The sequence below is a fragment of the Penicillium coprophilum genome (genome assembly GCF_028826855.1).
Source record: "Penicillium coprophilum strain IBT 35676 chromosome Unknown utg000001l_segment0_segment0, whole genome shotgun sequence".
Lineage (NCBI taxonomy): Eukaryota > Fungi > Ascomycota > Eurotiomycetes > Eurotiales > Aspergillaceae > Penicillium > Penicillium coprophilum.
In genome coordinates, this window is record NW_026622720.1 from 3,102,320 (window position 1) to 3,117,362 (window position 15,043).

The window sequence follows — 15,043 nt, forward strand, 5'->3', positions numbered from 1 at the left end:
TTGAGAAGTATTTCTTTGTTCGAATTCTAATACTTTCCTCCTGTGCAGCAATTTCCAGTGTGTGGATTGCAATATCACTTCCTGGGATGACCAGGTACGAAGCTATGAGGCAGCAATTGCCAAACCTCCACACAAGAGTTGTGATATTCCCATAGCCATTACTGGCATCAGTCGTGCCTCTGATGAAGACCTGTCACATTTAGATGGTGAGATTCAATCCCATGCTATGTCTCCAGGGGTAGTAACTCATCTCTGACCCATTTTGACATATATCAGGGAGCCTCCTGTCAAGCCGGAACCCAAAATTGTCAACACCAACTTGATTGGCACAATGTATACATGGAAATTGGCCATCTATCATCTCCGCAAGCAACCCCATACTGTAGACCGGGACCAATGTTTTATCATCACTGACATTATGATTCCTGGATTATGTCACCAGTGAGTTTCATCTTGGGCAAACATATACGAATTATATGCGAATAATCAATACCAATATTTGCTCTCATAAGGCAAACTGGCGATATACCAGCAGTAAGTGTCGCCTGCGAGGCACAGCTCATGGGCAGAGATGCCAACCACACCAAGGATGATTATTTCAAGAGCACTTAAAAGGCTCAGTTTGGTATTATTGAAGACCAATGGGTACCCGGTTGGAGGACTACAGGGAGAACTGCTAAGCCATAATAGTTCGCTCCAAGGCTGTAGGTGCTTGGCATCCTTTTGATGAAGGCGGGGTCGGGTGAGAAGTTTGATTCGCTCATCCCAGAGAGATTGAGTCTAGAGAGAGTAATGTATTATGCTTATACAAAGCTCTCCGAACCAACTGAAAACACATCTTATTTAAGAAAAAGAAGAAGAGATCAAGTTGATGTTGGATATACTTCCCAAGGTTCCACCGTTGTGAGTCCAGACCCAGTCACGTGAACCCCATTCTCATCAGACCAGCGTCCTCTTCGCCTAATCTTGACCTTTGCTTTAAGCTTGCTCCCAGCGTCGTTTTACATTTGGCGTCAAGCTACATAGACCTATCACTCGCTTTGACCGGTGGCCTTACTATCTTCCAACGCCCCTGTCCCGCCGTGGTCCTGAACCGCCAACCTTCCCCGCTTTGCTCAGCTTGTTGATTGCCGCGTCTTCACACTCAACAACACCCCTCCTCAAAGGAGTGTCGAGATTTTATTTCGGCAAACCTACGAGAGGCATAGTACAACCTGGATCTGTTGGAAGATATTGCAAATCTGTCCATGTTCGCCTTGAAACATTCGAGTCTTGACGTACCCTCGTTCTGCCCGCGCTTTATAAAATAGGCATTCGGCGCATTACCGCCAATACTCATTTCGTTTGTCTTTGCTGGAACAAGTACCTCGAATCTGGCGGTGGCGCCTGTGAACCCCTCATACCATTAATCCCGACTTTCGGTGAATATTGTCTTACCGCCAAAGATCCTCCGCCATGTCTCTCCACACCTCCTACCACGCCGATTCAGATGCGGACGATGAATACGAGCGCAGTGTGATAACTTCACCGCACCTTCACATCGACTGTGAATCTTCTCCCACGGACTCCGACATTCATTCATCAGAACACACCCCGACGAAATTCGGACATCCGATCGATGGTCCTCGCTCGCCACGAACACTGATCACGGAGTGGGGAGTCGATGAATGCAAGGAATTTTTGACATCGCTTGGATTGCTACAATATCATGGTATATTCCGAGGTAAGCAGAGCCATTCAAGCATATTTAGTCACGCCCTCTACTAACCATAATCTATGACCCAGAAAATGCAATTGTCGGTGAAGCCCTTATTGCCCTAAAGCATGAGGAGTTGAAGGAGATGGGCATCAACAGTGTGGGGCATCGATTGACGATTTTGAAAAGCGTGTATGAAATCAAAGTCAAGCAAGATGTCCCCCTCGATGCAGACCATTATATTCCACTTTGTATGTTCTCAGACCTTCCGATTTGACCTCATTTCTAACCCATGCTTGCAGCGGCGGACCAGAGTATGAATGAAACTGCGACACAAGAAGATCTCGCGCGTTTAATCAAATCGATCCAAGTTCGAGATGAAAAGCTCATGTTGGTTGAAACGGAGCTGCGCCGAATCACGGACGACTACCGGCGATTGCGCGAAGAAATCTTACCAGTTATCAAAATAGTAAAAGATCGGTCACATCCATTACCTCCGCCCTCTTCTGGGGGGCAATCCTCAGAGAACTGGCATGACAGCACGGCCACTCTCACATCAACTCCTCAACCCACAGTTGAACTTTCTTCTGGGTCGAAAATTGCGCGAGCTTTCTCCAAGCGCATTCATCCTAATGGCAACACACCCAAAAACAATTCACCGACCCACCCTCCTCCTACGAGCTATGATGCACGCTCTCATCACGACAACCTTAATCCGTCAGCCGCTGCCTTGGCCGCCTCATCCCATTTGACTGGAGGGTCACAACTATCACCTGGAATTCCTTCACCAACGTCCCCCCACTACCATCACACTCATCCTCAGACACTCAATCCACGATCATATACGCAACCACTCTCTAGCGCCAACCGCAACACAGCCTATGACTATGCCGAACAAACCCCGACAATACATTCTAGAGGAGATCGGCTCACTCCCAGTCAGCTTCCAGCGTCTCGCGCCGAAACACCATCCACTGCATCACGTCTTGACCCACGACTCGATAGGTCTGACTCACGGGGTGGTGGAGGCAGCGGCGGCGAGAATCCAAATAGCGTGGAAATCTTCAAGTCATTCCGAGTCTCTTGGGAGGACCCCTGCTACAAGGTTCTACCAGCTGCTCTGAAGAAATACAACATCAACTCTGACTGGAAACACTATGCGCTTTATATTGTCTATGGAGATCAAGAGCGTTGCCTGGAATTGCAGGAGAAACCTCTTCTTTTGTTCAAGCAGCTAGAAAAGGAAGGACGAAAGCCAATGTTCATGTTGCGGAAGATGCAGGTGGACAACCCTTCAGGCACTCCAGGGCCTGGTGCATCAGCACCTAACAGCGCCGGCTTCGATGGCGGCCGACAAGGACAAATCAATCTTCCAGGCGGCGTGCTCTGATTTTCTCGAGGCCAGCCTCCCTCTTTCGATGCACACGTGTCTGTGACTTGAGATACCCGGGGATTTTTGACTACGTGTTAGGATTCTTTCTTCCGTTGCATTGGATTTGTGGGTCATGGAATTATGTCGAGTTGGTTTTGTCGGTGTTTGGTGTGCTATGGGAGAGTCGGTATACCGTATTCGGGGGATGGATTTATGACTGACATTGGCGTTTTCTGCTTCTCTTGACGCTTTGATTCCAGATCTTTCGATGTCCCATGCAGCATTGCGCATCATCAGCCTTTTCTTTTTTTTTACTTCTTTCAAGATATCCTTGACCGGCATAGGACTTTGGTCCAGTGTTTTCTGATTTTAGCATAGTACATACTGAGTTTGTACATGAGATTCCCATTGTTTACCCCCATTGTCAATGGGCTTTTTGTCAGTGTGTTCAAATAAGACAGATTTACTCCGTAACAGTAACTACCTACTTACGCGGCCTTGGCTTTGATGTTGCTTCCTCGATGCTGAACAATCTTATGACTCTGAACTGTTCTGATGCACCTTGATCCGTGCACTGGACTTCGGGTATACCCGATTTTGTAATTATCAGGATTCATGCTGCCTCCAGTTTACGCATATTACGAATTTGTAAAAAGATTGATAGTTAAACAGAGCAAATTTCTATATTAAATCTATATAAATCACTTAATTGAAAACAGTATGTGACGTCCTCCCCACTGCTAGCGCCCAAGGGATATCTCGAAAGATACTCTAGCATAGCTATAACGTGTTGTATAGAGAGGACGCCTTTACTCTCCAGGGCCGGGAACGGAAGAAAACCCATGAAGGCCGAAGCCATCGGATAAGCCTCAGCAAGCCACAAAGTGGAGCCCCGTGAAGTTGATAGAAAAGAAAAAGAAAAAGAGTAAAGACGCGGGAGATCCGGTTGTATTTATGTGTTGTCTTTTTTTTTCCACGCTAGAGCTGATTAGGCCTCGGTAAAGTTATTCCGGTTATAACAGTAAAAGATCCAAAAAGCAAAAAAAGGAGAGGTCGTGCCCGGGATCGAACCGGGATCGGTGGAATCAGAATCCACAGTGATAACCATTACACTACACAACCTGATTTGATGATTGGGCCAGGACCAATGCAACCATAGACCAAAGACTCCGAGGGCATACCGAGGGAGGTCATAACGTCGTCGAATTCCAGACCTCGTATCATTCCCAAGGTTCTAGGTTATTTTAGAGTTGTACTTGGGTCTTTTCAATTTCCATAATTGAGCAAATTCTCCAATTTTAGTAGTCGAGATGGCTTCTCTCATTCCCATGTATTCTGATAGTCAATTGCTCCACTATATAAACTTCAAAAGGTTTCTCGATCTTTACTATTATCAAAAGACGCATTGCTTGCAAGTCCAGTAGAGTGAGTTTTGATCATCTGACTGTCGTCTTGGTTGGTTGTAAGCAAGTATCCTATACTAACCTCGAAACCTGTTCCAGTTGCCTCTCTCTTCTCAGAGGCAGGTAGGTGGTAGGGATGTATGGATGGTCTAACAATTGAATACACTTGCGTTAGCCTTGGCTTCTTCGAAGCTTCTGCTACATTCGCAGTCAGTTTAGTAGCTTCTAGGCCAGTGGCAGTTGCTATACAGCCTGCTGATCCCGCATTTTCTTGTTATTCGTGGATCTGTCAAATTATTGCTCAGCGACAAAGGCACCCGTATGTTAGTTATCGGCATTGGGTTTCAATTGATCGAATTGGTGACCAGGCTGTAGCTACTTTTCATATATCTGATCTTGCACATTGAGGGAAAAAAAAAAAAAAAAACTTACAAGACCTTTGATGTTAGGATCATGGAATTTCGACGAGAACATATATAATAGGATGAATAGATATAGGTGAGTCAGGAGTACCAATGGAGACCACCTCCAGTATTCTATTGTAAATTGTATATCTAGGCCAGGCCACGACAGACACCCCCCTGACAGTCGGTGGACTGTTTACCCCAGACCTGACTTCACAAGGTATAATGCTGGACTCGGGCTCTTTTCAACCTCTTTTCAACACACCATTGTTATTCAGGGCGTCAGAGGCTGTCAGCTCGAGTCTTTTGATGGCGCATTAATCTCAATGATATTGGTTCAACCAAGTGATCTCCGAGCGATTCATTGTTTCTGCTTCGCTCAGGGCTCAAGTCACATTGATCTAGCAAAATTTCCATGGTTGACTACATCTTTTATTCATAATCAGTAGATATGGATATAGCATGGTATTTTATCTATGGCTGCGGATTCCCTCGCCGTAGAGTCGACAATCATGAGTCTAGTGCCGCCCATAGGGGGAATTTTTGTTGATCGACATGCAAATGCGAGTGTATAGGCGAGAATAGGGACGGGAAATAGGGGAGAGGGGAAACTAGTATCCAGAAGAAATATATTCATTGGAGTACGCACTCTGGGTAGGATGGGACTAAAGGTGTGATGATCTCAGGTCACCGGACAGCAAGGTAAAAGACGCATAGCTATAGTAGTATGTATCCACATTAGGGTTAGAAAGCGTGCTACAGATCTCTCATTAGTTTTTCCGCGAAAAAAAAAAAAAAAAAATCAAATAGATAAAGAAGACAGACTCACAGTTAGCGCTCTGAAACGCCCACAAAGCCCATAAACCAACTCAACCCACCCCGCGAATGAGCTAGACTTTAGGCCCTATCTTCGGGCCCACTAGGCTTTGATGCGAGCCTATTAAGGCTTAGAGGTACCGGCCAATACAAATATTCCGAAAAACACGATTTTGATTATTATATATATGGTCCCTATTTCTCGTTTTTATCTCGGGGTAATATCTTGTTGGTATAGTTTACATGTTGTCAATTAATATGTACAAAACTTATAGAGGTTCACCAAGAAAACAGTGGTGCTCCCCGAAAGGTTTAATATATATATTTGACAATAGAGAATATCTAGATATTTTTTTGACCTCCTTCAGTTAAATTCTACTTTAAAACATGATATAAGCCCACACCGTGATTGCAAATATGCATTACAGATTTGAAGTCTATACAATTAGCAGAAGGGTTAGAAAACCGCGATTATAAGGTCCTGAGTGAACCCCCTCAATGGGCTTCAATGGGGGCCTTATGGGCCCCCACGAATAGGCTGTGGGTTGGGTTAGACTTCGAAGGTTGCACCCATAGCTCAGTTCCGGTCGGGCTATGGCCTGGGGTCCAGGCCCATTGGTGGACTTTACGGAGCGCTATTCACAGCCTCTGCAAGCTTGAAGATAATGTGTCACGGGTGTAGAGAACAATTTTTGCTTGTATAGGTAAATGGTTTATAATACATATTATAGTAAACACTATCATCAAATCAGGTTGTGTAGTGTAATGGTTATCACTGTGGATTCTGATTCCACCGATCCCGGTTCGATCCCGGGCACGACCTCTCTTTTTTCTTTTTCCTTTTTTTAGACCCGAGTTTCATACAACTTCCCAGGATATATCAATAAGCAATTTAAACAGAGATCAAACTCTCCCAAACAACGTGGATTATTGGTGTGTTGAATCCTCTCGGAGTTCAACAAGCACCCTGAAGTCACAATGGTCTACCTTGAAGTGTGCGCTCCCCAGAAGGGCTAACTCCAATGTCTTCTTCCATATCTTCAATCGGAGCTCCGGATTCACCAATTCCATGTCGTAGTCGAGACCAGTCACATCGTTTTCGTGCTCAATGATACACGGTATGGGGGCAGTTTTCAAGATTACTATCTTATAGGACACTATATAGTCTCAAGGAAAAGTTGGCATATTAGATAACCCACACCCAAGAACATCATATATCCCTCACGCCGAGTATTCCACCTGCTCACTCTTCGCATCAGTCATTTCCATGACCTCATCAGAATCTGCAAATGCCTTGTCACCGAATGCAACAGCAATCTCCTCTAGAGAATGATGTGCTGTCTCAACATAGTAAAAGTGAACGAGGAGGGCCGAACTGAGACAAAACCCTGCAATCACCAGGTAGAAATAACCGTGAATGCCAGCGAATGCATCCGGGGAGACCATTCCGATGATGAAGTTGAAAATCCAATTGCTAGTCGTGGCCAGGGCCATGCCTTTACTCCGACCCCGGAGTGGGAATATCTCTGCAGGTAAAAGCCAGGGCATCGGACCCCAGGTGAATCCGTACATGATATTGTAAAGCATAACGAAGGCATACTGTCCGTTCGCTTTGACATGGACATCCACATTAATTTCGGTGAAGACGCAGACAATGGCTAATAGTACGGCCATGCCGAGACCTATTTGGATCGTTAGACTCCAGTCGCTAATCGATTTGATTTGTCCTATTCATAACAGATATTCAACTGACCTCCGGTAATGAGTAAAGGCTTCCGGCCCCATCGGTCCGCTAACCACCAGGTAACAACTGTTGCAGCGGTGTAGGGAATGGCATTTGCAGCAGTGAATAGCAGAGATTTGCGGTTATCATAGCCAGCAGAGGAGAGAGTGCTCGGTAGGTAGAAGGAGATGATGTTGATTCCGTTGATCTGCGCGTACATCTGGACCGTGATACCAACAATGGTTCGTTTACGATACCGGGTGAACATTTCCTGTAAAGTGGCGATTAGTGATCCACAAAATCAACAAGTCACCCACGTAGAAGAACAATACCTTCCAACTAGACTTCCCAAGATTGTTCTCGTAGATCACTGCTTCTTGGATTTCGAGGAACGTCTGCTGAACATGCTCCGCTTCGGTATTACCGTCAGAATGTAGATCTGCAATCGTTTGCAAACTTTCATCCACGAAACCATTCAAAGCCAACCATCGAGGGGTTTCCGGTAGGAAGAAGGACATGCCAAACAAGATAAAAGAGAACACAATCTGGATGATGAATGGTCCCTGCCATGATATGTTATGCGGCAGCAAGAAGTTAAATCCATAGTCCACCCAGCAAGAAAGCATATATCCAGCGATCAGACAGCTGTACTCTATACCGACCATCAAACCTCGGCGATGAGGCGCAGCAATCTCGGTTTGAATGATAGGCACGGTCATGGAGAGGAACCCGACGCCCAGTCCTTGAATGGTACGGCCTGCAATGAAGGTTGCGAAACCAGGCGCAAACATCTGGATAAACGAGCTAAAGAAGTAGATGAAGGCGCCGAGGCGGACACATTTCTTTCGGCCAATTATGTCCCCAAGACGACCTGCTATGAGTGCTCCTACCGCCGCTGCTGCTTGCAAACACGCAACCGATATGCCTGTGATCGAGGGATTGACTCCACTTGTCGTCCCGTCGGCTCCTCCATAGTTTTTGAAGAAGCGAGCTATGAAAACTTCGTTGACCAGCAGGCCGGACATGATACCTATGGAATCAGCAGTCATCTTGACAGTATGTTGAAAAATACCATACCGGAGTTATAACCAAACAGGGAATCTCCCAAGCTGCCAAAGGCACATGTTGCATACAGTAAGGGTGTTCCTTTGAAGGGATATCTGGCCGAGACCTTTTTAGGTTTGAGTTTTCTCTCCAGCCAGCTCTGCTGTTCCTCGACTTGCGCGGCGACAGCGAGGAGGCGCTCCCTGAGGGTCCCATTGGACGCCGGCTCGAAGGATTTCGTGATGGTCATAGTGCCGGAGAGCAATTGACCAACAATGACAAGTATAAAAGCCACTTGTGTATTGGATCAAGAGATATTCTGTAACAACATTTTGAGGCCGGGCAATGACTTTACATTTATACCCCAGACACGTGAAGAATAGAATTTTTCTCCAGGATGACGGGGAAATGGATCCTGAGGTACATCATGGGGTCACCATTTCGGGGGTTTGCCGAATCCATATGTTTTCATGGCTCGGGATTGTTATTGGGCAATATAGGATATAGCTATAGCTTGGCTTCTAGGCATTCTTTGCCGGCTCGGAAAAGGGACACTATTATTGATCATTTAGCCCTACCAGTCAAAGTTCCAACACATTGAATATCCATCAATTTCGGCCTGTGGGGAGTTGAACGGTTCCGGGGAGTATAAGGTGGAGCCCTAGTCTCGGTTCCGGTGGCGAATATCAACGGGCTAACATACGAAAGGTCCCGGTTCCTGAACTTCCCGGGATTTGAAATCGGGATATGTGGGGAATAAATATGAGAAATGAAGTAAATTTGCGAGTAACAAATGATCTGAGCCGGGAATTCTTTCTGTTTGTTTCCTCATTGAACAGCTATTCCGTACTGCTAGCCCGGCTTCTTGGACACAGGCCCGTCGACCATCCGCCGGATAAGTTACAATATATAGGATCCGTCCGCAAACTCAAGTTCTGTATAATGTGACTGAGTGGGTAAAATTTTCATATTCATAATATTTAAAGCTCAGTAGGATCCCAAAAGCTTTGCCCGCTCAACTCTAAAAAAGAAAACTGCAAACATGACTGTCACAGAAGTTGACCAGGTAGTCCTAACCCTAATCCATGACCCAAGCCCATGGGTTTATATTACATCTACTCACCCCAAAAAATCCATATAGACTGCCAATCAGGCCTTCGTACTACATCCCGGAGGCACATTTGCATTCGAAGAACGCAGCAAACCCACACTTCAGTCAGACCGAGATGTCATAGTCCGAGTCATGGCAACAGGTCTCTGTGGCTCAGATGTGAGTGCAATTAGTTGAAATTTCCAATTTCCCTTTCCTCATTGCAATTCAAACTAATACAATCCTCCCGGCACACAGGTCCACTACTGGCAACATGGCCGAATAGGCCCATACGTCGTCGAAGGCCCCATAACCCTGGGCCACGAGTCAACAGGAGTGGTAGTAGAGAGCGGAAGTGGAGTCCAAGGCCTCGCCATTGGAGACCGTGTCGTTCTCGAACCCGGCATCGCCTGCAACACCTGCAATCATTGTCGCAACGGTCGATACAACCTCTGCCAGGCTATGCGCTTTGCCGCAACACCTCCCTATGACGGAACGCTCGCTACATACTACCGATTGCCTGCAGAATGCTGTTTTAAGCTTCCACCCCACATATCCCTGCGTGACGGTACCCTGATCGAGCCTCTGAGTGTAGCTGTGCACAGCTGTCGATTGGCGGGCTTTATGCAGGATCAATCGGTAATCATATTCGGAGCTGGGCCTGTCGGGTTGCTCTGCTGCGCTGTTGCACGGGCCTTTGGTGCTTCAACAGTAGTTGCTGTGGATGTTGTCCCGGCTCGGCTTGCGTCTGCGGTCAAATATGGTGCTACGCACACATACCAAATGATCGGCGAGACGGCGGAGAAGAATGCGGCAGATTTGTTGGCAACTGCTGGTTTGGATTGTGCTGATATTGCTCTGGATGCCACTGGGGCGGAGCCCTGTCTGAACTGTGGTATCCTTGCTCTCGCGCAGGGTGGGACGTTCATTCAAGTGGGACTGGGGAAACCGAACCTATCGGTTCCAGTTGGTCAGATCTGCGATAAAGAGATTGTTTTCAAAGGAAGCTTTCGGTATGGACCCGGGGACTTCAAATTGGCCATTGGATTGCTGGACTCGCGTAGAATCAGGCTGGATGGTCTCGTCACTCATGAGTATTCTTTCAGTCAGGCTGAGGAGGCTTTCAAAAATGTTGCTGGTCGAGGTGGGATTAAGAGTGTGATCTACGGCCCGAATGTTGACGAGGAACAGACAAGAGCAAGTTCAGTATAGCCCATGTCTTCAGGACATTAGATTCATGACAACAAAATTGAACATGTTACTACCTGAATGGGCCTTATTATGATATGCAACGTGTAATGATTGCATTTTGCTTGAGTAATTACCCTCTATACATCTCTTTATGTTCGTGGTGATTGATACACCCCCATCACCCTCCAGCTCCATTCCACGTCATGTCCCATAACCAATACAACCCACCTTCAATAGTATCCTGTTGGTTGTTTTCTAGAGCCTGCCGAGACTGACCAGGCATACTCCAATCGTATTCTGCTGGCTGCCATACTTCATGTGTTTGTATGCCTGGCTCAACCAACTCACGAAATTGATTGTTATCTCCACCAACAGGAATGCCGGAGCGATCCCCTGGACCCAAGGCTGAAAAATATATTTGCGTTAGCAAGTTCCATCATGTAAGCGGACTCGTATCAGTGATAATTTTCTTACCATATTGGACAGATGTTAAGCTGTTGTTAAGGCGATCAGCCCTACTGAGATCCGGTAAACGTTGGTCTCTAGCAAGAGGATTGCGAGAATCCCAGGCCGCATCAAGCGGCATCCGAAGTGTATCTTCAACAGAAATCAATGACGGATCTGGCATGGTCTGTAAAGGTTGGTGACCCATTACCTGGCTTGTTCCGGTAATCGGAGCAAGCATGGCAGCAGATTCACGACGGAGGAGCATGATAACAACGTTCTTCAGCACAGCCGTGCTTTGTTTCGATAGTGCAAACCGTCTACCGAGCAGATCCTGCAGACGAAGAATGCGAGTAATTGTGCGCTTCACTTCCTGAGCGGTATCGGAAAGAGGCTCTGAGAGAGCCATGACAGCCAAAACGATTGCGGCGTTGAATAGGTTGATGGCAAGAAAGGCGCCGAGATGACTGTCGGTGGCAAGCTGGGCTAGAACAGGCATTTCGGTTACCCTCGATGTTCTTGTTGCGGCATTCATCCATAGATCCGGACTTGTAGCCTGGGTATTGGGGAATGTGGAGTCGAGAGATGGGTTCGACCGGGCCACGGATGGAGCGGTGCTCGGATGATACATAATCCTATCTGTGATGCTTTCCTCTGGTGATTGCTTATTCACGGTATAGAGATGATCGACCTGCCGTGCCAGCAAAGGCCGATGCAACACAATTAGAACGTTGTCGTAAGTCAGTTGTAGCGACAAGGACTGCAAGGCGTGTGCTCTCAAGCTCGGTCTATCATCGGGCCCAAAGTCTCGATCAACATCCAAGGCTAGATGGCTCGGTAGGCATGATCGCCATTTCTGGAGGTTCTCGGTGGCGTGCCTGACTAATGCAAAATATGTGTCGCCGTTTAGCTGTTCGGACGTCCTGAGAGTCCGTGAGCCAAAAACGGTCTTGAGGGCAGGCGATGCAATCAAATACAGCTGATTTAACTCCCTCTGGTAAGTTGAATAGCATATGGGGCTAGTCTGACCGGTGGCTGGAGCAACAAACTTAGGGTTCTCGAACACATCCGCTGGCATGTCAAGATTGCAATCCTTGTCGTTTATGCCCAGTGGACGGCCATAGGTAATTGACGCGAACCTATCCCATGTGTAGATCGTCCACCACACTCTTTTTCTTTCCTCGATATTTTCGAACTCGCCCCGTCCAAGCCCCCGATGCATTCCTAAGGACTGAGCCATCTTTATCGTTGCTCCTAATAAGGAAAAGGAGAGATTTGGACGGCCGTGATAGACGTGATGCGATCCTAAGAGAATGCAGGTCTGGGCGGAGGTGATTGAAGGTTGGTCCATCAATTCCACCAGATTGGACTCAACCAGCCCCAGCAAGTCCGCACTTAATTTCTCCATATAATCGTTGTTATCAGCCAGATCGGCAAAACTTCTCTGGGAGCGGTACCATGATGCCATTGCAAGCATCATGGCTAACAGTACGAGAAACGGTCTTTGTGAGGGATATGCAGAGCCATCCGCAATGGAAAGGAGGCTCTTTCTGAATTTTGGCTCGTAAATGGCGAGAGAAAACCAGTGTATAGCATCAAAATAATCTTCCAACAGACTGTATACGAGTTCCATGGGAGGGAACGGCTGCCTCAAGATGGAAGAGATCGGAATGCGTTGGCCAGTTGCCGAATTTACCACGGAGCCACCGCTGCTGGCCTGATAGCCAGGAATTGCGGATGTGGTTTGTTCATCGATGTTATGGCTGCCAAGTTGACAAATTCTGCGAGCAATTCCTATGGCAGATTCGGCTTCCCCGCAGTCGAGGGACGAAGACATATTCTGCCCTCCAGCGGAAAATTCAGCATCATTGCCGTTAACGTGCACGTCTATCGATCTACTCTGGTCAGGACTTCTTTCGGCGCGACCAGAGCCATTTCCACCCGGAGATTTTTCGGCACCGGTCACTGGAGTTGTCACTGGAGGCTGATTAGATTGATGCCGGTCAAGTCGCTGGTTTCGTTTGGAGCCCAGGCGCCTACTATCTCGTGTAAGTAGAAGAACAGGTTTAAGGCATCCTGCCGTACAGCCTACTTTGGCAGAGAGCTCCTCCGTGAATGGGTTGTTGGGAGTGGTCGGCAATCAACATTGGCTCGGATACAAACCGAACAAGGCCGAACAGGATCACACTAGGTCCGAGTTGGAATCAGTATATTTCACTGAATCCCGATCAAAGGGGTTTTACCCGAGATTTGTGGCGACGACATCTTTCGCAAGCACTACGGACTCTGGTTGGCAATGGTGACCGGACGTAACCGTTATTTTCGACAGGGTCATTCAAAGTCCCAGTCATGGTTATGAGGTTTATATCGGAAGGTGAAAGAACATCGGCAGAAATAAGATTTCGGGAACCAAATTTGCGGTAGCGCTGCCCAGGGGGTCACGCGTTTGGATTTACCTCTTCTCTATGTCTGGTATACGGTTTACATGGTTTCTCTGTCATTGTATTGTTATTGACACAACCCACTGGAACCTAATAGTGCATGGTGGTTTGTTTGACATTCGGGTGCCTCTCGAGATACTCATTCGGAATGTCCATGGGTAGGGTAGCCCCGGGGCCTGGGGGGCCTGGGGCCTGAGGCCGGGGCTAAACCCGTATTAACTAATCACGCAGACACAAGGTTTCCCGGCCAGTTGGGGCGTTAGAAGGTTCTCGTATAGATCCAGGGGGTCTAGATTCAGGCTCAAGTCTAGGCTCAAGGATTTTGAAATAAAAATATATATTTCCAGGCCACATTAAGGAAATCAGAAAAATCCCTGAAATAAAAAAAGGAAAAAGAAAGAGGTCGTGCCCGGGATCGAACCGGGATCGGTGGAATCAGAATCCACAGTGATAACCATTACACTACACAACCTGATTTGATGATTGGGCCAGGATTGATGCATCTATAAACCAAGTGTTTTACTTACTCATTGGGATGGGAAGTAAGTGAATAATGCGCTAAGAGATTTGGAGCTTTACCTCAATCTCTAGTGACAGCTATAGCTCTCTTGAAATATCAACAAGTAGTTAGATCTCGAAAACAATTTATTTCCTCAAATTGGCTGGTTCTACTCGGAATTTATTTCTCGGTGATTCAATGATCATTTGGCTTCCTTCAACGTTCTACGTTCGATATATATATAAATCCAAGCCAATGTTCGAATAGAAGCGACACGCATTGAACGTGTCACGCTAAGTAACGCTCAAATTAATATAGTAAAACAAGATTGAACATTACGGTGATACTGTGATTAACCCTACTACCTCAACGCATAGCGAGGTTATAATGATGGGGCAAAACCTAGTATCAACGCCCTGTCGTATGCTCTCAACGGATGAGAAAGTAAATTAGCATCCACCCCCCGCCAGCAGGACTTGCGCAGTAAACAAAGTTGCGAATAGCGTCACTGGTCTCTGCTTTCGAGTGTGGCACTTGTAACCAACACGCCCTAGCCACTAGCAAACCCCCGGATGTGAGCAATACTGAGCTTTATCCCAGCTAGTAGATGACCTAATTTTTTTTACACCAACAAACCCCAGCGAGTACTTAATACCACTAGATTCCAAATGTCTAACCGCAGAAGAATACTTATTCCTCGCATACTAGGCATTAGTCCGCCGATCAGGTCACCAAGGGGATTTAGTGTAGTCTAGGTTATCCCATGGCCGGAGTAGGTATCAACTCTGAAGAATAGCTTCCGGCAAATTCCCTGTGATTTATGAAAATAAGTACTACCTGTGGATAAACCCCTAGGAGACAGTCTGTGTGACCGCAGTTCCGTATAGCTCAATGATCGGTTTTCCCAACAATAGTCCTCG

General features: G+C 46.8%; 4 protein-coding genes across 4 annotated transcripts; 2 read left to right on the top strand and 2 right to left on the bottom strand.

Annotated features, from left to right (window-relative positions):
• Window positions 1-1,455: 1,455 nt before the first annotated feature.
• N7500_001190 (adaptor protein STE50) lies at window positions 1,456-3,086 on the top strand (the record flags this gene model as incomplete). Its single annotated transcript, XM_056672336.1, has 3 exons — window positions 1,456-1,723; window positions 1,786-1,947; window positions 1,999-3,086. The coding sequence occupies 3 exons, from the start codon at window positions 1,456-1,458 to the stop codon at window positions 3,084-3,086; spliced, it is 1,518 nt and encodes a 505-aa protein (XP_056537909.1).
• Window positions 3,087-6,912: 3,826 nt separating this feature from the next.
• On the bottom strand, window positions 6,913-8,708 carry N7500_001191 (sugar porter family MFS transporter; the record flags this gene model as incomplete). Its single annotated transcript, XM_056672337.1, has 4 exons — window positions 6,913-7,373; window positions 7,445-7,685; window positions 7,747-8,444; window positions 8,492-8,708. 4 exons carry the CDS (start codon window positions 8,706-8,708, stop codon window positions 6,913-6,915), a joined length of 1,617 nt encoding a protein of 538 aa, XP_056537910.1.
• A 792-nt stretch (window positions 8,709-9,500) lies between these two features.
• On the top strand, window positions 9,501-10,760 carry N7500_001192 (NAD(P)-dependent alcohol dehydrogenase; the record flags this gene model as incomplete). The annotated part of the gene is made up of 3 exons (XM_056672338.1): window positions 9,501-9,524; window positions 9,600-9,728; window positions 9,807-10,760. The coding sequence occupies 3 exons, from the start codon at window positions 9,501-9,503 to the stop codon at window positions 10,758-10,760; spliced, it is 1,107 nt and encodes a 368-aa protein (XP_056537911.1).
• Window positions 10,761-10,917: 157 nt separating this feature from the next.
• N7500_001193 (fungal specific transcription factor domain-containing protein) lies at window positions 10,918-14,155 on the bottom strand (the record flags this gene model as incomplete). Its single annotated transcript, XM_056672339.1, has 3 exons — window positions 10,918-11,144; window positions 11,214-13,160; window positions 14,152-14,155. The coding sequence occupies 3 exons, from the start codon at window positions 14,153-14,155 to the stop codon at window positions 10,918-10,920; spliced, it is 2,178 nt and encodes a 725-aa protein (XP_056537912.1).
• Between the last annotated feature and the right edge of the window lie 888 nt (window positions 14,156-15,043).